At 38.7% G+C, this 25,000-nt stretch overlaps 1 protein-coding gene across 1 annotated transcript in view; it reads left to right on the top strand.

The window, feature by feature from the left end:
• The first annotated feature begins 7,735 nt into the window (after window positions 1-7,735).
• LOC135672934 (replication factor C subunit 5-like) overlaps window positions 7,736-25,000 on the top strand; it is a 17,604-nt gene continuing 339 nt past the window's right edge. Inside the window, exons 1-11 of the mRNA XM_065181443.1 lie at window positions 7,736-7,878; window positions 7,989-8,099; window positions 8,214-8,246; window positions 8,557-8,725; window positions 10,338-10,519; window positions 17,337-17,473; window positions 17,641-17,739; window positions 20,673-20,742; window positions 20,818-20,892; window positions 23,100-23,145; window positions 24,838-24,951. Of these exons, the coding sequence (XP_065037515.1) occupies window positions 7,795-7,878; window positions 7,989-8,099; window positions 8,214-8,246; window positions 8,557-8,725; window positions 10,338-10,519; window positions 17,337-17,473; window positions 17,641-17,739; window positions 20,673-20,742; window positions 20,818-20,892; window positions 23,100-23,145; window positions 24,838-24,896 (1,065 nt within the window). The 5' untranslated portion in view covers window positions 7,736-7,794 and the 3' untranslated portion in view covers window positions 24,897-24,951. The remainder of the gene's footprint in view (window positions 7,879-7,988; window positions 8,100-8,213; window positions 8,247-8,556; window positions 8,726-10,337; window positions 10,520-17,336; window positions 17,474-17,640; window positions 17,740-20,672; window positions 20,743-20,817; window positions 20,893-23,099; window positions 23,146-24,837; window positions 24,952-25,000) is intronic.

Raw genomic sequence — 25,000 nt, 5'->3', positions numbered from 1 at the left:
TTATCATTATCAATTATATATATAAATATTTAGAGAAACATTACCCTGATTTCTATTATATTTGTTTACAATTGGAGATAATTTGAGAAAACTCTCAAGTAATTTGCTTATATAGAAATTTTGTCAATTTGATGGTTAGAGAAAGTTAGGTCATAGAAAGCTTGGTCGGATGCGTAGCCACTGCAAGTGTGGAGGAGGAACTAGAGGCACCGACCAGGACTTTGACATGCCATAAAAAGTTAGGTCAGATTTTGTGATTCAACCATTTGTTAACCATCACTCGCACGTGCCACCGTTAGGTGGTAGGGTCACCCAAGAGGAATTGGTCGAAGATGCAGTTTAGCCAGAAATCGAGGTTTTCACGGAGTGTCTCCCAGTTGACTCCGGGGCCCAACTCATCCAAGATCACATTCATGCCCTAGAACTTGTTGGCATCCATGGGATGAGAGGTGAGGTATCAACCGTAGAAGCTCTTGAGTCATAGCTGCCATTGGTCACCAATGTCGATGACGATCTCGATGGTCCATCAGGCATCGTCACAGAAGCAATTTGCAGATAGTGTCAATGTTCATCCACCACGAGGTACATCCTGTGCTAGCTCTACAGTCGGATTGTGGATGCACCCTTGAAGAACTCCATGATCATAGAGAATAAAATGGTTTTATCATTTTCCTTTCCCCTTCGTATATATAACAGTTACCTTCATTTCATCTTCCAAAGCTTTGAGCTATGGGCTTAGGAAGATGATTACGTGAACTTAAAAATAAATTGTATGGTCTTTTTTCAATCTCTCTATCTATATGTACCTTCTATCTCATCCCTATCAATTATATATAAAAATTTGAAGAAACCTTACATGATTTCTATTTTCATTGGTATACAAGTGGAGATAGTTTGATAAAACTTTCAAATAATTTATGTATATATAAATTTTATTAAATTAGTGGTTAAAGAAAAAGTTCAGCAAGTGTCAATTGAAAACCTGAGCACCACTATAATAATTGTTGATCTATTTACTAAAGCTTTATAATGTAAAAATTTTAAAAAATATTTTTTTAGAACGAGACTTGTGTTCAAGCCATAAAAGATATGCTAACGCATGTTTAGGTAGATTCTATTATTGATATTATTTTTACATAATTAAAGTTATTTATTTATGTTATCATTTTTATATTTATGTTTATGCAAATTATGGTTGAATTCTAAAATAAAACTATCTTGACAAAACAAATTATAAGGGGTTATTATGGATGAGATAAGGAAAGATTAACAATATTATAGTATATAGAACGAAGTTTGTGATTAATGATATATAACTACTATGACTTAAATTGATCATTGGATAGAATATATTATTATTGTGCTTATTGGATGTATTAGCTTGTTTTAAAAATTCATGACCATATATAAAATATTTTTTAAAATTTTTGAGAATCCAATTAAGTAAAATAAATTTTATTGTTTATATTAATTTTGAATATCTTTTATATCTTATCGATTAATGTGCCAAGTGTGAGAATGTTAGATTTTATGGTCGGATGCGTCGGTAGCCACCACGAGTGTGGAGGAGAAACTATAGGCACTACGAGAACTTTGACATGCCATAGAGAGTTAGGTCGGATGTTGCAATTCAACCATTTGTCAATCGTCACTGGCACGTGTCATCGTTATGTAATAGTGTCATCCCAGAGGAACTGGTCAAAGATGTAGTTGAGCCAGATGATGAGGTTTTCGTGGAGCGGCTCTTAGCTGACTCTAAGGCTCAACTCATCTAAGAACACCTTCCTGCCCCATCACTTGCTGGCATCCATGGGGTGAGAGGCGAAGTATTGACCATGGAAGCTCTTGAGTCAAAGCCACAATTGGTCGCTAATGTCGGTGACAATCTCGATGGTCCATCAAGCATCGTCATAGAAGTAGTTTGTAGACAATGTCAATGTTAATCGACCACGAGGTACATCCCGTGCTAGCTCTACAGTCGGACTGTGGTTGCACCCTCGAAGAACTCTATGATCATAGAGAATAAAATAGCTTTATCAATTTTCTTTCCCCTTCGATCTATGCATATATAGGAGTTACTTTCGTTTCATCTTCCAAAGCTTAGAGCTCTCGGCTTAGGAAGATGATTACGTGAAGTTAAAAATAAATTGTTTGGTCCTTTTTCAGTCTCTCTATCTATAGGTATATTCTATCTCATCTCTATCAATTATATATACAAATATTTATAAAAATCTTACCATGATTTCTATTTACATTGGTTTTCAAGTAGAGATAGTTTGATAAAACTCTCAATTAATTTGTTTATATAGAAATTTTATCAAATTGGTGGTTAAAGAAAAAGTTCAGCAAGTGTCAATTGAAAACTTGATCATCACTATGATAATTGTTAATCCATTTACTAAAGCTTTATAATATAAAAGTTTTAAAAAATATTTTCTTAAAATGAGACTTGTGATCAAGCCATAAAAGATATGCTAATGCATGTTTAGGTGAATTCTATTATTGATATTATTTTTACATAATTAAAGTTATTTATTTCTGTTATCATGTTTATATTTGTGTTTATACATATTTTGGTTAAATGCTAAAATAAAATTATCTTGACAAAACAAATTATAGGGGTTATTATGGACTATATAAGGAAAGGTTAAAAATATTATAGTACATAAAATGAAGTTTGTGATTGATGTCATACGACCACTATAACTTAAATTGATAGTTGGATATAATATATTATGAATTAAGAATAATTCACTGAGCTAGAAGAAATTTTAACTAATGGTAAGCTTGATATTAGGCCTAAAGAGTCACGCATAATAGATGTTGTGACGAGTAAAGGTTCAAATATGAGATATCTATCGAAACCCCATATCTTACTGGATATTCAATAAGCTCTAGAATTCAATGAGAAATTATTGGGTAGAGGTCCACTAATCTAAAAAGCTTGGTAGTTGGATAGAGATTTAGAACCTAATAGGATACGATTTATTAGGATAAGTGGATAAGGAATAAGTTTATAAGTTTCCATCACATTTGTCATTTATTGTTGATTTTCTTCTTTCTTGCATAAAATTTTGTGATTGGAAGATATTTCTTGCAGAATTAATAGTTTCCTTCGTTACCTCATGAGATTTCAAATTTATTGAAAGAATCTAAATCCCATATTGCAAGTGTCCTAATATATTAGGATTACAACTATACATGAAAATCCTATTCAACTATCCTTTTTAAATTAGAAATGTAGCTATTTAAGAAAATAATAATATATGGGGACACAACTATATAGGATTGAAACTTCCATTTTCTGCAAATACAATTTTCAGATTTTAAAAATATAACTTTCATATATATACAAAAAATGATATTTACAAAAAAATGATAGAGGCCAAAAATATTAGACTTCTTTCTTCTGTGTGGCAAATGATCCTATATATCTCCTTTAATTAGGTTTTAAGATAGAGTTTCATCTTTCATCATGGATGAAGAACTTTTCAAGGGCAAAGGCAAAAGAAAAGCTGAAATCAAAGAAAAGGAGAAAGAAGAAGAGAGAGCAGATTGGTCGAATCTCACAGCTAATACATTAGAACTCATCATCGATCAACTCACCATCGATATTTTTGATTATATCCGTTTCCGTGGCGTCTGCAAGGCATGGCATTCTAGCAACCTTTGCAAGCATCCTCCCCAACTCCCATGGTTACTCTCGAGATATGATGACGACATTAATCGTCTCACCTTTTGCTCCTTATCAGATAACAAATTACACTCGATTCAACTTCCAATAAATGATAGAGATATCATTGGCTCATATGACGGATGGCTAATTCTCCATCACAAAACTTCTTTGCTTGTTACCATCCTAAATCCTCTCACAAGTGCTCATATCGATCTGCCAATCCTCCCAAGTGATTTTAGGTATCTTGGCCCACCATCGTTAAAGTTTGCAATGTCTTCGAACCCCTCAATAAAAGATCAGCAATGCATCATCTGCATTATCTATGCCCCAGGCTATATTCTTTTATCTATCCGTGTAGGTGAGGACAATGAATGGACCTTGGTGGAACGCACAACTTTATATTATGATGTTATTTATTTCAAGGGAAGCTTTTTTACTGTAAGTGATAAAGGACAGATCTTCATGGTCAATTCCTTATTTGAGGAAGTGGCTATCATCGATCATCAATCGGAAATAATTGACCCATTTTGGGAATTCGTGGAGTTATCAGGAGAGCTTTTAATCCTTCAAAACATTATGATTACGGACCCTGATGACTATGGGATAGAGAATTTAATGATTTACGTGACAAAGAAGATAGAGATTCGAAAGTTAAATATGAGAGGTCTACTCCCATCATTAGAGGAGGTAAAGAGCATAGGCGACCATATACTTTTCTTCGGTATTAATTCTCGCTCCATCACAGTGCCAGTTATCCAATACCCTCACGAAAAACATGACACTATCTATACACCTCACATTTATATGATGGGTTCTGATGAACAAAATGTATATTGTAGGTTTGAAATATATGATTTCAAGAACGCATCTTTAAAGCCAATACCACATGATAAACTTGGAAAGATGTGCACTGACATTTTACCTATGTGGTTTATACCATCCTTATTTTAGTATTTTTTTGTCACCTTAGACAATAACTAAGTCTTACTATGCCAGTACTCTAAATGGTGGATTATAACTTTTTATATATATATATATATTTCATGAATCTCAATAACTTATTTTTCTATTTAGTTTTGTTTGCTTCTTATATCTTGAATAGTTTTGTTTTAATACATTGAGGTAACACTCTCTATATTATGATGTATTTTACGGATATTTATATTTATAAATAACTTGTAGAATAATGTATATCTTGTTTTTTTTTCTTTCAATAACAATAATAGTGGGACATCAATTGTTTTATTTGATCTCATGTTCTATTATCATATTCCAACTTAAGTTGATATATCACTTTTATGATATATGCAACCGGTCACAATCTTAGCATTAATATTGATATTGTTACAAGAAAATATCATTGATATTTTAGTCAGTTCGATATGATTCTGACTTAGGTGCACAAGGATGTTCAATGTGTGGTTAAGATATCTCCGAGATAAAAATGTCAAGCTTTGGAAGTTCCACTTGTATAAAGATTAAGGTTAAGAGTAGTTTTCTGACCTGATCCCTTTGATGACTAAGTAACTTGATGCAGGTGGGTATGATAATGAGCGATGAAAAGTGATCCATGTAAACCCGTTGAAAGTAAGATTTTATACTTGATAGTAAATAAAAAAGTATTCTAATATAGTATTTTTATAAGGAAGTGGCCTTTAACCATCTCTAACAACCTTAAATCGATCTTTTACCAACGTAGGCAACAGGGATAGATATAACTTATAACTATTTGCTTTAGACCCATATCCACATGGATAGATCAGTGGGGGACAACTTTGGGCTCATCGATATCTTCTCTATCATTTATCCCCTCTGAAGCCATGTTTCGAGGGCTCATCGACGAGTGTCTGAAAAACTAACGTTTGACTCATTTGACATGTTAATTTTATGCTCCTTTGATCACTTTTTTCTGAGAGAGAGAAGGGGTTCTCAACCAACTTACTTTGGGATGCCTAAAAGGGATCGAGGTATCACTTGACCTCCCCACGAAGGATAGCGAAGGAGTCAGGGCACCTGACCTCCCCACCTTGGGTAGCAAGGGGTTATGATCTCAACCTCCACACCTCGAGCAACAAGGGGGGTCGAGGTCGAACATTCGCAACTTGATCGCATGGGGGTTAGTGGTTTCCAACCTCTACACATTAGATAGTGATGACGATCGACACTTGATCTCCACGCCTCGAGCAAAAATTTTTCATAATAATCTTATATTCACAACTAAAGAGATAATTTTTATCAGCCAAATCGAAAAGAAACAGACTTATCATTATTATAAATAAATAATTATTTTGACTTTAAATGTTCAAGAAAGGATTATGAAAATGCTGCCAAAACTCGATTGAGCGGTGGCGCACTCCTTAAAAACAAGTTATAATATGCTTTTCAGGAAAACGAAAGAAAATTTTTAAGCAAGTAAATAAACAAACTGACCTATGTAACCTGTACAATTTAGAGTCCAAAGTATGATTCCCAGCAAAATAAGATCAACCCTCATACATTATGCATTATATTTTCTTCTAGCCAAGCTATTAGAGGAAGTGTTATACTACCATTCATATCATGCAATTAAGCTTTGACAAAGACACATGTACAGAAAGAAAAACCCAGTCTACTTCAATCGTTATGTTATCTTCGTGCTTTTACAGTAAGTACTAAGTATTCAGTTCTGCTAGTTTTGTTTGACTTGAGATCTCCAAGATCCAAGGAAAGAGCATCATCAAATAGTAATATAATCCATGCCAACATCAAGAATTTAGAGTCCAAATAGCAGCTCTCTTGGAATCGTGGTCAACAAGAGTGATGATATCTTAGATTAGCTTTGGTGAGACCTAAAAGGCCAAAATTATATCAGATGTTTATCCATCTCAAAGAAATGCATAAAAATCGTCTGATCAGACTGAATGTCACCCCAATCTATAAATAATTAAATCAAAACCATTTGAGATATAAAAAGAATTAAATCAAACTAAACAGAATTATTAAGTTTATTAGGACTCAAGGAACCAGACCATTTGAGATGTGGCTAGAAAGAGTCTTTCTCTTTCAAGTCATACACCCCTTGTCTCTGAGAAGAAGTATAGGCTCATTGATAACCAAATGTAACTCAAACATGAAGAAAAACTAAAATGGATCCGGAGATGCATATTAATTAAAATGTATTGTGCCAATGACCTCTTAAATATTTTGGGCTTCACAGATTAGCTATTTTGATGCTAAAACCTGCTAGCGGCAGCTTAGAAGTTGATGTGGATGTCGCTATTTATTTGGTCTTCAGAGAATAGTATTGAGATCAATCCTTTTTGTCCATACTGTTGTCGACATTGTCGTCAAAACACATCTGCCAAAACTAATTCTCTATCACGAAACTTCTTGGCGATATGTAAAGGATTTCCATATGCTATGATCGAGTGGCAATAGGGAAAGGATTTCCAGCTTACGGGAAACAATAAACAATTAAACTTTTGGTGGTGGATAGTTTATCCTTTATTAGGTGGTTTCATGAATCTATCTATCGTTCTAAAGAACAAGCAAGAAAAAGGTGGCCGGCGGCACTTATTTCCCAGCAATAGTGCTTGGCATTCTCGAGTGATCGGTAGCAATTGCTCGCAATCGAAGTTTAAGTTAATGCAATTTATATAGTCATGTGATCGGTGTTTAAGATTCTGCTGAACAAAAAATTTACTATTTGTTCTCTATGCACACCAAGAAACAAGAACAATATAAATCCCAATCCCAATGCTTTCAACAAGAAGCGTCTTATTACTACTCGTATGGTGGGTGCACTTAATAGTTGTTAGAAATGATTTCGGAAGAAACGATCAAACTTAAATCAGAACCATCGATTCTAAAATTAAAATTATTCTTTGTCGATTTGATTTCGATTATTCTTTAAGTGTATTGACGAGTTGGAGATTCGAAGTCTGCCGTTTTACCGCAGTTTCCTTTTATCCCACGAGTTGGAGATTCGAGGTCAATTAGGCCCATGGGCTGACTGGTGGCCCATTACTGTCTCCGCTGCCTGTATATAATCTGATCCGCCCCCTTTCTTTTCCCGCCACTCCTCTTACTCTCTACGCCAGTCGCTCCTCCTCCTCCTCCTCCTCCGGCTCCCCGCGACGATGCTGTGGGTCGACAAGTACCGGCCGAGAGCTTTAGACAAGATCATCGCCCACGAGGAAATCGCCCAGAACCTGAAGAAATTGGTGAGATCTCCTAAAACTCTTCGTCTAGGGTTTTGGCTGCTTTCCGTCTTGCTTGTTTTGGTGGTGCCTGCGGGATGTAGGTGATCTTCGTGTGGTGGATTCGTTGGTAGGTGTCGGAGCATGACTGCCCCCATCTCCTCTTCTATGGGCCGACTGGTTCCGGCAAGAAAACCCTAGTCATGGCCCTTCTTAAGCAAATGTTTGGCCCTGGGGTTGAAAAGGTATCTGCACACCACTGTTTATTTTCCTTCCTCTTGTGGTTAGATGTTCTTATTTCTTTGTATTTAATCTAGTTGTGTTTTCTTTTTCTCATTTCTTTCTGTTGGCGATTGCAGGTGAAATTGGAGAACAAGATGTGGAAGATTGATGTAAGTTGAAGCTCATGATCTCCTTTTCTTGGGTTACTTAATTCTTCCAATGATATGGGCTTTAGTGATGAACAAACTTCATGGGCGATGTGAGAATTCCTGTAGCAGACTTTGCTCCCCAAAGTAGGACTTGGGCCTCTTTGCCACAGCTGGCTGCCGTCTTGGTTGCTTGCTTTAGAAATTCAGTTTATTTCTTTACTTGAGGGTTTTCCGCTTTTCTTCACAAACATAGAAAATTTGGAGTCTCTTCCTATTATGAGGCACTCATTGAGGCTGATGGGATCTTTCACTAAGTTGATTTTCTGTGCAGGCTGGTACACGTACGATAGAGCTGGAGTTGACGACGTTGTCAAGCACACATCATGTTGAGATGAATCCCAGCGATGCAGGTTTCCAGGATAGGCATATTGTTCAGGAGATTATCAAGGAAATGGCAAGAAACAGACCTGTGGATACTAAAGGCAAAAAAGGGTTCAAAGGTAATTACCCTTTAGTTACATGGGGTTTGTTTTCCTTTTGTTTTATCTAATGTTGGGAGATTCCCAGATGGCCTTTGCATTTCAGAAACCATATTTATCTAAGCTATAATGAGTTTCACTTTATGCTATTTCTGTTATAATAGGCATGTAAGGTTACATCTAGGGACTGATGCAATTAACTTGAGCATATAATGTAAAATGCACAACGTCATAATCACTAACCAATGGTTCTGAGTTCAGTGTACTAACATGTAGATTGTAATACTGACTTATGTGATTATGCCATGTGGCCTGCCATAGACCAAGATTTTGCATTGTGTTCTTTTTGAGGATGTGGTCACTTTCTAAACATGGATTTTCTTAACGAGCTACCACATTTTCCTGCATAAAGTTGAAGCGGAACTTTTGAAAGTCGATTTGAAACATCAAGTACTTCACTTGGAAGATGCTCCGCATCCTCCTATGTACAGTAGATTGTGATGTTATGGCCTTTTCAATTTTAGTTGCCACAAGAGTCTCACAACCAACGCTAGGCATATTCCAAAATATGTTTACACAGTTTATGCCCATGGTGGGATGATAATATTTTCACTTAATGTTAATTGACTTTGAAAATGTCGAAGTTCCTTTGTATGGTTCAATGCTTCTTTAATAGATAGTTCATAACTTTTAACTGCATGGTGCTGGTAGGCTGGTAATTCAGGTATATGCATAGAGAAATAGAAGAATATATACCATTCTATCTAATGATCATGCTATCTTAATTCCTTTCGGATGAAACTGTCTTTGTCACTTGATAAATCAAGTTGGCATTATTAAAGGCACTCAAACAATCTATGTCTGCAAATCTGAAGTCTGTGGCTCCTGTTATCATTGGAACATGTAAAAAGTCCTACATCATGGAAAACTACTGAACATCAAGTTCAAAATGCTATAGCTAAGAGCTGTTACACAAGTTGTTGATATAAAATCATCTTGTCGGGTCATATGGTTTACTTTAGTCGTACCATAAGCTAGAAATTTTAGGCTTATATACAGATATGTGTTAAACAACCAAAACTTGATGAGAAAAAAATGACCATTAAATTCCTTGAGTTATTGCTGGGTAAGGGTAAAGTATTCTTTTGGAATCTCCTGAGGTTAACTACTGTGAATCACGTGGTCAACTCACTCTCTTTCGGAATGGAAATTTGTGGTTGAAAGAATTCCTGATGGAAGTCTGTGGTCCAAACTGACTTTATATTTGGGGTTAGTTAACTTGATTCAACTCAGAAGCCTGATATAAAACCTAATTTGGCCTCACTTGATTTTACCTGATGAGATCATCTACTATGGTGCATCCCTATTGGTCAGGTATTATTGTCTTGTATCAGCTTCTGATTCAACTGTTCTTGTCACAACGGGCCTCAGCTTGGTAAGAAGCAGAACATGCACCTATACCAAGTTAATGGAATTTGTTGCAAATTCATTCCTTGCAATAGACCTGCACTAATATCTATGCCTATTAATATCTCTACCCGTTACAAGACATCTTAAGTTTGGTAAACTTTTTCTTAGAATTTCTGGAATAATTCTACTGATCAAGGTATTGATATGGTTTCCTAACTGGCAGTATTGGTGCTGAATGAAGTTGACAAGCTGTCAAGAGAAGGTCAACATTCTCTCCGTAGAACAATGGAAAAGTATAGTGCATCATGCAGGCTAATCTTGTGCTGCAACAGCTCATCAAAAGTAACGGAGGCTGTCAGGTCTCGCTGTCTGAACATTCGAGTGAATGCACCCACTGAAGAGCAGGTTGGTACCTGTATTGGGATGAACATGACTGCATCTCATTGGATCTTAGATCTCTGTGGATGTGTTTATTTAGTCTGTTTCTCCAGCTCTGTGGTTAGGAATACATAACTTTCTATGCTAATGTCTTTTGTATTCTTCGAGAGCTGGCTTTATGGAGTAAAATAAATAAGAGATCTTTATACTAAACACTGTCACAATGAAATGCAAAAACCCAGGTTTGCAGAGTGAAAAGCATTCTCCAGTTCTTGCAAAACATAATTCTGTAATAAAATCCACATGGAACAAGGTCAAATGCTTGATGCATGGATTGTTCAGTTGACAATTTGATATAGCCACTTAATGTTTTTTGTCTTATTTGTATAGCTCTTTTTGTCTGTAGTGTGATGGTTAGTTCATAAATGGTTATTTATGAGTTAGTTTTTATGTTCATCTATATATTTTAGATTCAATAACTGTGAACTAATTTCGAACATTTAGTTCTGGTGTATTTTTTCATTCATATTTGGTTAGTTAATTTGGAGTTCAACAAGGTTGCCGTTGTCATGTGAAATTTGGATCAAATGTTCTTTTGTGAGGATTATTTTTCAGATAATTGGTAGTTGTATATAATTTAGTTAGATGACTAACTTATCAATATCTTAAAAAGATACAGATGCTGCCTACTTGGATATGGGATTCCAAGTTGAATTGTTTGTCTTGTTGAACTTTCTTGTTGGAGTCTAACACATGGTAGGCAATTTCGTATAATACAGCCCGGTACGAGTGGTATGTATTGGTCTGTCAGCTTACCGGTACACGGACCGTCCATTACCGGATGGAACGAAATAAATAAATAAATAAATAAATAAATATATATATATATATATATATATATATATATATATATATATATATATATATATATATATATATATATATATATATATATATATATATATATATCGAGCGGTATACCGGTATACCGCTCTGTCACGACCTTAGCTGGTTTTGCCTAAGGCGTGCGGCACCCTCGCACGTCCGTCCGCAAAGGTCAGCCTCCCCGAAGCCTCCCATTGTCCCTTAGGACCAACAAAAGAGAGAACGGGTTAAAGAGAACGCCTCAATCGGGATCCACAAGCAAACATGTCCGAAAAACACTTCATAGACAATGCAAATTACAAACAGACTTTACAAGCTCTGAATAGTTGCACAACAAAGGGTAAAATGGTCCATTACAGACCGAAAAGCTCTCACACGTGTCCACATGACACAACCTCTATTTACAAGCCTAAAGAGGCCACCAACCCAACTAACATGGGACTATTTAGCCTTCGGCCGCCCCTCTACCTGCTGTACAAGGCATGAACATGCCAAAAGACAACGGACAGACATAAGCATTACATCCAACATCTTGTTTAGAAGTTTGTCCGTTACATTCTCCCCCACTTATCCCTTCGACGTCCTCGTCGAAGCCTTTGTGAACACTGCAACTCTTCGCCTTTGCTGAGTCTTCAATCTTCTGCTCCAGCTGCAATGCGTCTCCTGGCTCCCAGCTGCTCTCCGCTGCTGTTTCTGAGTAGTCGAACCTTTGATCCGCCATGCTGCTTCAACTCACCAATGACTCTGACTCTGGTGTGGGGTTGGCTAAGTTGTGTTGATCCTTGTTGATTCCTGCGGATCCGCCAAATGAAGGAAAAGACCATCCTTACTGCGCCAGTCTCTTAAAAATTCCTCATGCTGCTTGAACTGGGTGGATGCTTGTTGAAGCTTTAACGAGCATCGTCTCGCAAACTTCTGAAGCTTTGGGTCCTTCATCCACAAAATCTGCTCATTGACTCTTCTTTGAGTTAGTTGTCACATCCAAGTAGGTTCGCATCACTTCCGCTTTCGATTGGCATTTCGTTGGGAAATGAGGTGGACAAACTACTCTCGGTAGCACTGATCACCGTTGGTGAGGATTTGACAACTATTGTCTTCCATTGTCTTCGAAGGGTCTTTGAACTTATGCAGAGCTCCTCTGCTGGATAGATAAGAGAACTGGGGTACTCGGTTTCGCCCATTCTCTTAAGAATTGAGAAGGCAAAGGTTACTTGACTTCGCCCGCCTCCTCGAGGTTGTACTTCATGCATCAAGCTGGTTACTGGCCTTCGCCTGCTCTTTGCTCACACTTCTGAAGTACTTGAAGTGTTTGCACTCCTTGCGTTGAGTTAGCTACTGTGATTCACCTTCTCAATGCCATTGAACTTCTGGAATGCAGGAAGTTTTCACCCCAACTTGGAGTAATTCTCTGATAGATGAGGTCGCCTCTGGGATTGTACCGTCTTCTCCATCAACCCTGCCGCCTACTCCACTGAGTAGCAAAGGTACAACACCGAGTACTGCCTGCTTCGTTCCTTGGTCGTGCACTCTTGCATGACCCGAAGTCCTTCACTTACGGCTATCTTGATGAGAAACTTGTTGACACCGATCTTACGAAGTTTCTTGGCCTCTGCCCTTCAGCCTTGTCTCGGTACTTGGAGATTGCCTCTGCATGCTCCACCTCCTCGGCCCCTTTCACGACCAAGTGCTCTCCCTCCGTGAGAGCAAGGGATCAATGACTTGCACGGAAGTCCCGCCTCTACGGTACCATGGCGCTGCCATGCCCATGGCCCTACTATCCGTCGCCTCGCCTCTGTATCCCTTTTCTTCACAATCAGTAGAGATGTCTCCGTGGCACTCCTCTGAGTCCACCTCCATTCTAACTGATGCTTGATTTTGGGTAGCTAAGTCCCTCTGGACTCGTCGTCGCTTCCTCGCCCCTTTCGACCCCCTGCTTCAACACCTCTGTGTTCTCCAAGCAATCCGTTTGGTCGATGGAAAGACAGACTGCAACTCCCATGCATGGCCTCTGCCATCACGTTGTAGAGTTTGCACCGATTCTGTTCTCCTTAGCTTCCTTGGTAGCAATGTTCGCTTACTCGACCTTGTCCTCTGACTTGTCGGGCTCCCTTAAGCGAATATGAGCTTTGGAGCAATCCAACTCTCCAGTTGCTTCGACCATACCTCTGCATGATCAAGTCCCTCCCATGGAACTCACTGGTACTTGCATTCGAACTTTTCCCTTGGTGGAACCCAGCCCCCATATGCTGATGACCAAGGTTTTCATCCGATGCAAAATTCGGTGCACGCCCGGAAGACCCGCCTCTGCGATACCATGGCCTACACTCCTTGAATCCATAGCCCTTCCTGCCGTCGTGTTGTTCACCAAAGCGAAGCTCCCAGTAGCTCCCGATCATACCTCCATATGATCTCATCCCTCACGGGACAATGTCGAGTGTGTCGCATTGCCACGAACTGTTCCACCACGATCCGCTGCACCATGTCGCCTCCTGGTGACATCTCCATTGCATTCTGATCTTTGTGGAATAAACTCGAATTGTGAACCCTCCATGTGTGGCCTCTGCCAATACATCGTCGGGTCTCCTCCACCTTCGATTTTATTCACTCCTTTGGCAATCGACCTTCATCCACCCACTCTTGGGTCACACCTAGATGAAGCACCACTCTAGGACAGTCCGTCGCCTAGTAGCTCCCGAAGTCCACCGACTTCACTGTAGTTTGTGCACCATTGTCTGGATCCTGGGCCTTTGGCCCTACCAGCAAACTCTCCGCTGCGCACTGCTTCCTTCATGGCAACTTGAATGGCAACACTGTGGCATATTCTTCAAGAGTACCCGCCTCTGCGTCCTCTTGCCCCGTGCTAAGGCCTTCTGAACCCAACTTTGCCTCCGCAAATTGAGTCGCCTTAGTTCCTTCATCAAATGCTCCTCCGAGATAAGGTGCATGTGCCCAGAAGCTCCCTTCGTCTTTGGCACCATGCAAGATGAGTCTGCTCCGTCAGAATGAAGGACCCATGGAACAACATGATCCTACCCTTGCCTCTGCAAGAGTTCATGTCTTTGACCTCTGTCTAAGGAAAGCACTGTGCTTCTGCTCCATGTTTCAACTTCTCTGCTGGCTCCCTTCATGCGGCTTGGGTACTTCACCAAGTTACACCCAAGTTGCTCCGCTCCTCGTTTTTGCATTGAGTCGATGGTGGCCCTCGCGCCCTCCATTCTACGGGTCAGCCCTCCCTTGAGTCCGATCTCCATATCGACTCTAAGTGTGCCTTCATTTAAGTTGCTTCAGGTCGCTCCCCCACTTGATCTCGCAATGCATCCACCAATGCATTCTCTCGAGCGAGATCATGCGATAACTCCTCGCCGCTTGCTCAGTCCATCGAGCTTCGTGAAGTTGTTGTTTGTGAGGTACTCCTCCTCAACATGTGAAGTCCGTCTCACATGATTCTCCCTCTGGAGTGTCGAGACTTATCCCTTCTAGATAACTGTCCCGTTGGAGCAACATTTCTCTTCGTTTCGGAGACCACCATCCCCTTGGACTACTCCGATCTGCTGAACATACTGTGCATTGTTCTGCCTCTTGCAAATGCACTTGCTAGATTGCGCCTCCACGTCAATACAGCCACCGCCGCACCCCTCAAGGCCTAGCAACATGCTAAACTCGTTGCACACTTCAGCCTCCTCCGGACGTATCCTTCACATGACGAAGAGAAAGTTACAATGCTCCATGGCGCCGAGTCTCGGTCGCCTTGGGATGGCCACGAACATTCCATCGTCCTCATACAAGCCCATGCATAAGTACCAAATTCTTCGAGTTAGCAATTCCCCTCACCTCTGTGAGCTTTGCATAACTCTTTTGGTCGTTGAACAACTCATTCCACCTTGGATGGTCTCATTCTTGCCAAGCGCCTCGCTTGCCTAGAGCACCATCAAGTATTGTTGTCAACGTTGAGCCGTAGCTCAAACTCAGCCATCCCAGCCTTTGTGCGCTCCGCATTCTTCCAAGCTTGTCTGTTCTCGTGGTGCCTCTTGCGCGAAGGGTTGGCCATTCCTCAAAATGCCAATGTTAGATGCCCGCTCCTCTGAGCGACTCTTTTCCCTACATCTCCATGCCCGTTTTCCCTCAAACGGTCGCGCGTGTGCTGACTGCCCTCGACGCAGCCCCGCTAGGTCCCCCACGTTTGCATGTCAAGTGTTTCTATGAGTGCTTGTCCCGCTCTGATACCATACTGTCACGACCTTAGCTGGTTTTGCCTAAGGCGTGCGGCACCATCGCGTGTCCGTCCGCAAAGGTCAGCCTCCCCGAAGCCTCCCATTGTCCCTTAGGACCAACAAAAGAGAGAACGGGTTAAAGAGAACGCCTCAATCGGGATCCACAAGCAAACATGTCCGAAAAACACTTCATAGACAATGCAAATTACAAACAGACTTTACAAGCTCTGAATAGTTGCACAACAAAGGGTAAAATAGTCCATTACAGACCGAAAAGCTCTCACACGTGTCCACATGACACAACCTCTATTTACAAGCCTAAAGAGGCCACCAACCCAACTAAAATGGGACTATTTAGCTTTCGGTCGCCCCTCTACCTGCTGTACAAGGCATGAACATGCCAAAAGACAACGGACAGACATAAGCATTACATCCAACATCTTGTTTAGAAGTTTGTCCGTTACAGCTCGGTATACAGTTTCGTACCGTATCGAGCGAACGTCGAAACTCCGGTACAGTACGAAATTGCATACCTTGGTCTAACATGCTTAAAGGAAAATAGGCTTTGAGTGAACCAAGTTCATAAAGATTGATAGATGAGGCATGTAGTGGTGCATTTTGATAGACTAAATTTGAAACTATGGTAGAATCTGGTGATGATGGTGTAGGAAAGAAGAAAAACAGTATTATTATTATTATTATTATTATTATTATTTTTAATTTTTTCTACTTTGATCGACCCCTTAATTCCTTGAACATCTTTTATGGGCTTTCTGTGGGGTGTTTTGTGGCGTTGGGGAGAGGTGAGATGTAGAATGTGGTAAATGGGACAAGTTCACAAACACTAGCACAATATCTACTTCCTGATGTTTTTGAATTATTGTAAATATTACATTCAAATTGGCTTTTATCGTGCATTTCTCTAAATGGACTAGCCTAAGCAAGGATTGATGTGGAGATTCACTTGTAGGAAGTAGTAGCCCCTCAATTTCAGGAAGTGACTTAGTTCTTAGGCTGTGCGTATATCTAGATACTTTTATCATTATGATTACATAATCATTTAGGTACTCCATGCAATTAGTAGAAATGTATTTTCGTATGATAAATTCCTATGGCAAAAGTCATCAGATATAAATTATCATGCTACATTTATAATAACTTGTTGACCTAGATTTCCTTCAGATGGAAGCTATGTAAGCAGCAGTCAGATAATAAATTATTGTTTGACATGATTACATTGGATTAAACTGTCATTTGCTTATGTCAAATGTTGGCACATGATCATCACTAATTTTCTTTTTTCAGCTAAGTAGTGTCACTGAATACCCATTCAATAATTGAGTGGTAGTCCATTTTGGTCAATTATTAAATGCCATGTTATTCTACAAGTAAATGAGTTTGACATGGCTAAAATTTTTTATCAGTTTCATATAATTGGATCGATGGATCAAATAGTATCATGATATGATATCCTAGTGCAGTTGTATTTTAACTAAGATATACAGTTCTTTGTATGTCAGATTGCTTGTGTTTCTAGGCAGATGTTTTCAGACCTATAGATACTTGAAATTGCATCTTGAATATATCATGGTAAATTTATTGTATTTTCTTATAAACTTCAGTTACATGTATGTCTTTTATCAGTTAGTGCCCAGCATGCTTATGTTTGTTAGTCTTGGGTTCTAGATTTTATTGGTCAATTTCCAGTCTTCCATAATTTAAAAATCTTGCATGTTATATTCAATTAGATTATCAAAGTATTGGAGTTCATTGGCAAGAAGGAAAACCTGCAACTTCCACCTGGATTCACAGCACGTATAGCAGCTCAATCAAACCGTAATTTAAGAAGAGCAATATTGTCTTTTGAGACCTGTCGAGTGCAGCAGTAAGCTCTTTAGCATGTAGTCCGTACAATAATTCCATGCAAGTTATACATCAGATATCTGTCTACTGTATACCTATGCTTGTTTTAGTTGATTATAGGATTTATACAACACTTGCATCCTATTGCCTTCAGTTGATTAATTTTAGAATTGCATGTTACTGCTATAGGTATCCATTCACCGTAAACCAGGCATTGCCACCCTTGGATTGGGAACAATATGTTTCTGAAATAGCATCTGATATAATGAAGGAACAGAGTCCTAAAAGGTCTGTTTCTTTTCTTCATTGGTTCTCTACATTTTGTGAACGTGAAGCTTAGCTTTTTATTTGTTCTTCTCATTGGCATCTCATTTTAGACTCCTCTTTCCATTTTTTGTGCAGAAATATACTTCATTGGTTCTCTACTTTATGAATGATATAATTCAGTGCCTACTGAAATTAATAGGATGAATACAACAAGAACTTTTTGTTCTGGCACTAGAAATTTGGCTCATTGCACATTAGAATATTATTTATGCAAATATATCTTGATGGCATGATTATGCTAGCCTGTCAAAATTTTCCCTTCAAACCAGTAATTTAAAAAGCGCTAGGCGTCAAAAGGCGCTAAGGTCCAAAAATGCCCGAGGCGCTAGGCGCTCGCCCGAGCGAAACGAGGTGCTAAAATATAAAAATATATAATATAATTAATAAAAATATATTATTAAATTAATAAAAATATGTTGTTAATAGTATACAGTATACTATTGTAAAGGTGTGCTGACTGAGAAAAGAGGAAGTGGCAACGGCAGCGGGAGTCGGAGTGGGAGTGTAAGGAGGCAGCGGCAGCAGGAGCGGGAATGTAAGGAGGCAGCGGCAGCGGGAGTGTAAGGAGGCATCGGTAGCAGGAGCGGGAGTGTAAGGAGGCAGCGACAGCGGGAGTGGGAGCGGGAGTCTAAGGAGGCAGCGACAGCGGGAGTGGTGGCAGTGGCGAGTAGCGACAGCGACAACGGCAGCGGAAGCCGGAGTGGGAGTGTAAGGAGGCAGCGGGAGCGGGAGTGTAAGGAGGCAACGACAGCGGGAGTGGGAGCGGGAGTGTAAGGAGGCAGCAGCAGCGGGAGCGGCGGCAGTGGCGAGTAGCGACAGCGACAACGGCGAGCAGCGGCAGCGGGAGCAGGAGCGGCGAGTGGCGACAGCGGTTGCGAGTAGCAACAGCGGCGAGTAGCGGGCACGGGAGCGGGAGCGGCAACAAGCAGGGTTAGTCAGTTAGGGTTGGGCAGCGATAGCTGATATCGATTTTAGTTGGTTCGATTGAACCAACTAACCACCAGAGACCGAACCAGACCTAAAATCCTGGTTCGATCGCCTGGTTTAACCCAGGCGCTCGCCCGAAGCGCCCAACGCCTGGGCTCGAGCGAGTGCCTAGGCGGCGCCTCTTTAAAGCGCGCCGCCTGGATGTTTAGCGAGACGCTCGGGCCTTGCCTCACCTCGCCCGAGCGCCTAGGCAAGTGCCCGAGCGCCTTTTTAAATCACTGCTTCAAACCAAGGTTTTGAATATCGTACCGTATCGATGTACCGATCAGTTGTCGGTATGGTACGTTCCAAGCTGTATTGAACGTACCAACATATGGTACACTAAGGTGTACCAATGTACCGCCTGTATCGGTCCTCTATTAGATCGGAATGTACCACCCGTACCGAGCAGTATGGTATGGTATTACAAACCATGCTTTAAACCAACTAATGCTAAAAATAGCAATTATGTAGTAGTAATATACAAATAATTATACTTTTGAACAAGGAACAACAAGGAGAAAATAGATAAATTACATAGATTACTTAGCTCACTTGAAAACATGAAAAACGTATTGAGTTATTATGGCTGAACAAATTTGTATGTTATTTGTTTCAATAATTATCAGAATGCTTTCTCAAGGCCTAAAGTCTCCTCAGGTTCTGAATACTAATTGGATCAATGTGTGTTGACCAGTATCTACTAGTACAACTAGGGACCATAATCAGATGATATAGCTTGGTGATTGGTATTCATTTTTTTATTTTTTATCAATGAAGCTGGATGGTACAGATTGGTAGATTACCAAATGTCCTCGTACCACACTGATCTGATATGCTATAATAGTATTGGGCTGCTTTGTTCACCCTGTTGTTTAGAAAGTGTGCTTGCATGATTTCTTACATCTGCATTTCTGTTTCAAGATGTTGCTATGCAATCTGTTGGATCTAATTTTATAACATAGTCTCACATATTTTCATTACAGTTGTTTAAAGTTTCTTATCATATAGATTCAATCTGAAATCAACTTTCCTTTTTTTTGCCAATTTATCCTTAAAAAATTAAGGAAATCATGTTAATAAACCTATGCCATGCTAAAAACTTCCATATTTCATTTTTTTCCATTGCTCTTTGGAAAATACTACTGAACTGTGATAGTGCACAAGTTCTTCTCAACCTTTTGAAATCGGAGCTTGTGTCTATGCAGTTACTATCGTGCCTCTAGTGACAATTAATTTCTAGTTAATACTTATCAATTCCATTCATCTATCCTGGTTCACAAGTCAAAGTGCATCCAATAGGGTTTATTTTGCTGCCCTCCAACAAGCTGTAGTTTAGAATAAAATCCACTCGTCTAACTTTGCTTGGACCAGTATTCAGCATGTATTTAGAAGGTTTTTTATGATAGGTTGAAGGCCAGTTTTGAAATTAGTCTTAGAACTTGTAGTTGCCTTCTTTGGTTGGAGTCGTTTTTCTTGCCATAAGTCGCTGTAGGAAAAGTATTGGTCTTGTGTCCCTTATATTGCCTGGGCAGTAGTACAAGACTCAGAATAACATTACGTAATTATATAAAGGAGTCAAGAAATTTTTTCGATCTTGACCAATGTTCAAAGAAATCACTGGAAAGACTTAGTCAAGCCTCGAAGCTGTTCTATGAATTCTACAACAACCATCATGATCTATTTTCTCTTTGAAGGCTGGATGTATTCTGATAGATTTAGCCTATTTTCAAGTATCTACCAATTAGTGATATTGCTGGGTTGGATTCCCTTGTTTCTATGCAATTTCAATCATATGATCACTTCTGTGAACTCTTTTTATGCATAGTTGTCATTGTTCTATCACTACTATCCAGTAGCTTATACTTCTTCACCCAATGACAGTGACAATCCTCCGTTTATATTTTTTTCTCTTTATATATTTGCAGGTTATTTTCAGTGCGTGGAAAAATATATGAGCTTCTCGTTAACTGTATCCCTCCTGAAATCATTTTGAAGGTGAAAGATGCTACATTATCTTTGTTCTATGGGATTAAACTTTCTAATTGAATTATCTTACTTGTTCTTTCACAGAAGTTGCTGTCAGAATTATTGAAGAAATTGGACTCAGAATTAAAGCATGAAGTTTGTCATTGGGCTGCATATTATGTAAGTGTATTGTAGTAACATGAACTATTACATTCCTGTTATTTGCACATTTTTCTGCTACAGAGCTTTTTATCCTCGATTATTATTATCATTTAGTTGTTCAGTTCACATGTAACTCTGAGTAAATTTCCCTTGGTTCATTGACCAACCCTGTCTAGGTCAGGTGGCCTTGGGTTAGGGTGGTTCACGTCAGAGCAATAGAAAGCCATGATGATAATTGGTGGTCAGAATAATGGAGGTCCAACAATGACGAAATGAGTCGAGAGAGATGAAAGAAGACATTTGTTCTAATTATTGAAGATTTTAAACAACATTTGTAAGTAACACCCACTACAAATGGGATTAAAGAATTTGTAGAAGATAGTGAGGGGTATCTATTTGAGTCCCTTAGAAATGGGGATGTACTGATCAAGTCTTAGTTTTAGTATCTACAATGCGGTGTATGATTCCGACACATCATGGCTTGGCTGAACTTGGTCAGACTTGGCCAACTCTAGCCATCTATGTTGATTTTGGCAATTCAAGTAGAGGAAGAGGCACAATCCTTGAAGGGCAAGGTCTGTTGTTGGAAACATGTATTATTTAGGAGAAAGAAGCTTTAAGAAGGCTGGGTGTTTACAGAAACGTTCAAACATCTAAACATTGTTCAGTACATTGAGCAGCTTTAAAAAGTAGATGTGCTGATGTTTACTATGTTTTGTTTTAAACAAGATATATGTATAGTGCAAAGTTGGTTTTATGTCTTTCTTTGCAGGTGTATAAGGTGTTAAGATGTCTTCTTTTTTTTTTATAGATGTATAAATAATGGTATAAAGAAAATGGCCCCTTCTACTTTGCCACTATTGCTGCTGCTAGTTCACGGTGCAGCCGGTAACTTCCATTCCATTCCAAAATGAGTCTCTCCTCGAACAAAATTTATTTTGTCCATAATAGACAAGTAACGGTGATCATCCTTTAATCCACTATCGAAACTCTTCCTGATCACATGCACAAAAATTTGGAGACATGAGAAATGCTATGAAACATGTCAAACTACAGACATGATGGCGTCCAGTGCTGAGTCATTGACTTTTTTATTCTAGAGAAGATATAGTCATACATTATTAAATATCAGCAGCCAGTTGGCCATTTTAAGCAACATGATACTTTTTATACCATCATGTTTTACCTAAATTACTCACTTTTCAGGGTGGTTTTAAATATTGGGTACCCTATCTGAATCGATTGTTGGCTAGACTAGTACGGGCATGTTCCATTGAACCAAAGCGCACACTGTTGGTATGCACCACGATACCAAAAGGGAGGAGGAACGAAGGAGGTGGAGGTGGAGGTGAAGGAGAAAAAGAGGAAGAGGAGTTGGAGGGTTATTAGGCAGGCCAGTAGCGATAGGCATCAAAAGCAATGGGCAGCCACCGTGGGTGGGAGGTTGATTTAACCCTAAATAAAAAGTGAGAAGACTAAACTGAGCTTACCACAAGGTTTTAGAGGGTTACCAGGTGATAACACCTGTTCTGGACCCAAGTTGAGCTTTCAGTTTGCATGGCTTTGGCAGTTCATTAAGTCTCTGCATGTGTTGCTTTAATAAATAGATTTCAATGTCCAGATCCTTGGGGTGGTGGTAGCCAGGAATTTGACCTGTGTCCTCTAGATTGGGGATGATGCCTTCTAAATTTTATGCACAAAAAAAGAACTCATTAAAATTTTTTGAACTTCGACAATTAAATGGATGCTTATAAAGTATCATAATGTTTGTCAAAAAGGGTAAATCTGTTGGATTTGGTAATGGAATCCATTCTTTAAGTGAAAACATAGTCATAAATCATAATAGGACTAAATCAGGTTTACACCTTAATAATCATACCAGTCTCAGTGAAAACTTGTTAGACCTCATTCAGAGTAGACTAATTCTACATTGATGATGACAAGGCATGTTCATAGTAAGTGATGGTAAATTGTAGCGTTTGAGCAACACTTTGCTAATTTATTCTTTAAATTCACCATATTAGAGGATAGAATGGAAATGGATGAGTCACATGATCAATCCTGAAATGTGTATTCCACTCTTCAACAAAATTTTCTTCAATGAAACTATTCAGCTTTAAATCCTTCTTCACAATAGACATCCCACATCTTTCTTTTGTGTCTTCTTGTGGGGATGCCTAGATTTTTATTTAATTTTTGTCAACCTAATTATAAATTTCATGCAGGAGCACAGGATGCGTTTTGGACAAAAGGCCATTTTTCATATTGAAGGTACTTTTATCTTCCTTTTATGTAATAACTACTCCATATTGAAGGTGCTTTATGTTATTGTTCTGCAATAATGTAGAAGGTACCTATTTCTTCCCTTTGTGCAATAATTATTTGCATCTGAAACATTCAATTTTGGGTTCAAAATCTTTTTTATGCATTCTTCTGTAGACACATGGGTGCTAAGCAAGTGTTCCTCTTTTGGTGCATTGCTGCTATGCATCCTACAATTGAGGATACAATATTCTTTTGCAATAACTGGTTTGTTTTGTAAAATCCAGTTACATATTAAATCTAACAAATGCATGTCATAAAATTATTCAAAAAGATCTACTGATCTTTTTTTTAATAGGAAAAGTAATCATTGGATTCTGTTACTTAGAACATTCACCGACTTCATGCATTTCAACAGTGCATTTGTTTCTTATTGCTATTTTGCATCTAAGATTAAAATTAGGAACAAACTCATGTATTTGAAGAGTTTTTTCTGTGTTCAATAAGCTACATTATTATCGTTATCTGGAGAATTCAGAATTTGGTGGTCTGGAGAGCTGCTTGAAGGAGGTTGTGCATGGTACCAAGATAGTCAAACCAAATTTAGAAAGATCATGCTGCATGGTAGCATGCCAGCTCAACAAAATACTTGAATCAATAATCTGAACCATAATAATCATCCTCAATCATAAGTCCACAAGTCCTCTTTCCACAAGAGGCATGTATTTGTGAATTCCAGGTGATATTTGCTCCCCTCTATCCTTTTCTTTCCTTTGACCTAGCAGAGAAAAACAATAAAACATGAAAACAAAAACTCATATCACATGGAAGATTCACCCTTTGCTTAACAAAACCATGGAAACAGCTTTCTGAAGTTGGAATTTGTTCTTCTCTTAGTTATTTTGCAAACATATAAAGAGATGTTGCTCATTCATCTAACAGTTATGCTTATTAGTCATGCAGGGTTTGTAGAGCCAACTTTTAGTTAGCCCAAGTTGGCTCCTTTTTAGCATTATTTTAGGTCAAGAAATGGAACGACCTCAAAAGATGTATTACATCAAACAACTAGAATTGTATGTTATGTTTTAAAAAAATTATGTCTTGTAAAGGTGAGGGATATATCAAAGGTTAAGTAGGCATGTATGTAATGTTTAAGAAAACATATGGCATGAAAAGGTGAAGGATACGATTCTTTTGATGACCAAAGGCTAAGTAGTGTAGGAATGACATTTCAAAGCTGTGCAACACTGTTATAGATCTATTATTTGTGAATAGTCTTTGCCATCTTTAACAATATGTGAATTCAGATGTTTGAGTAGCATCGTTTCATGGTTCTTGAAGTTGTTCAACCCAGGAACTACCACTCAACACCAAATCAGTTACTCTATTGCTTTCAAGTGTCTTGTCCATGGTGTTCCAATTGACAGACATTTTATCTTACCCCTTTAGTTGACTTAATGAGCTTTGCTGCGAGTAGTGTATTGATGAATGAGATGATCTTTTCTTGTAAATCTGCAATCTGCCATTGAACAAACCACAACACCATGATTTTTAAATGTTGGTTGCTAAATATATCTAATGTGTAACTTATTTTGAACGTGTAATATCATGGCAAGGTTGCAGTTACTTTCTTTACTTTGAGATACCCTATTAGAAGTGATCATTGCTTGTTTTTATGCTACAATATGCTATTTTCACCAGCATTTGTTGCAAAGTTCATGAGTATCTACAAGGCGTTCCTTATTGCAACATTTGGTTAAACGAACCTGAGGGGAATAGACCCTCCAAATATCCAAACCTAAAAATAGTCAAAAGGTACCACTATTTTACCACTAGGTGTTTTTCGTGCTAATAATTAGTGGGA

This window comes from Musa acuminata, chromosome BXJ1-5 (assembly GCF_036884655.1).
Source record: "Musa acuminata AAA Group cultivar baxijiao chromosome BXJ1-5, Cavendish_Baxijiao_AAA, whole genome shotgun sequence".
In the NCBI taxonomy this organism is placed as follows: Eukaryota; Viridiplantae; Streptophyta; class Magnoliopsida; order Zingiberales; family Musaceae; genus Musa; species Musa acuminata.
This window is presented reverse-complemented; position numbering and strand designations above follow the sequence as displayed.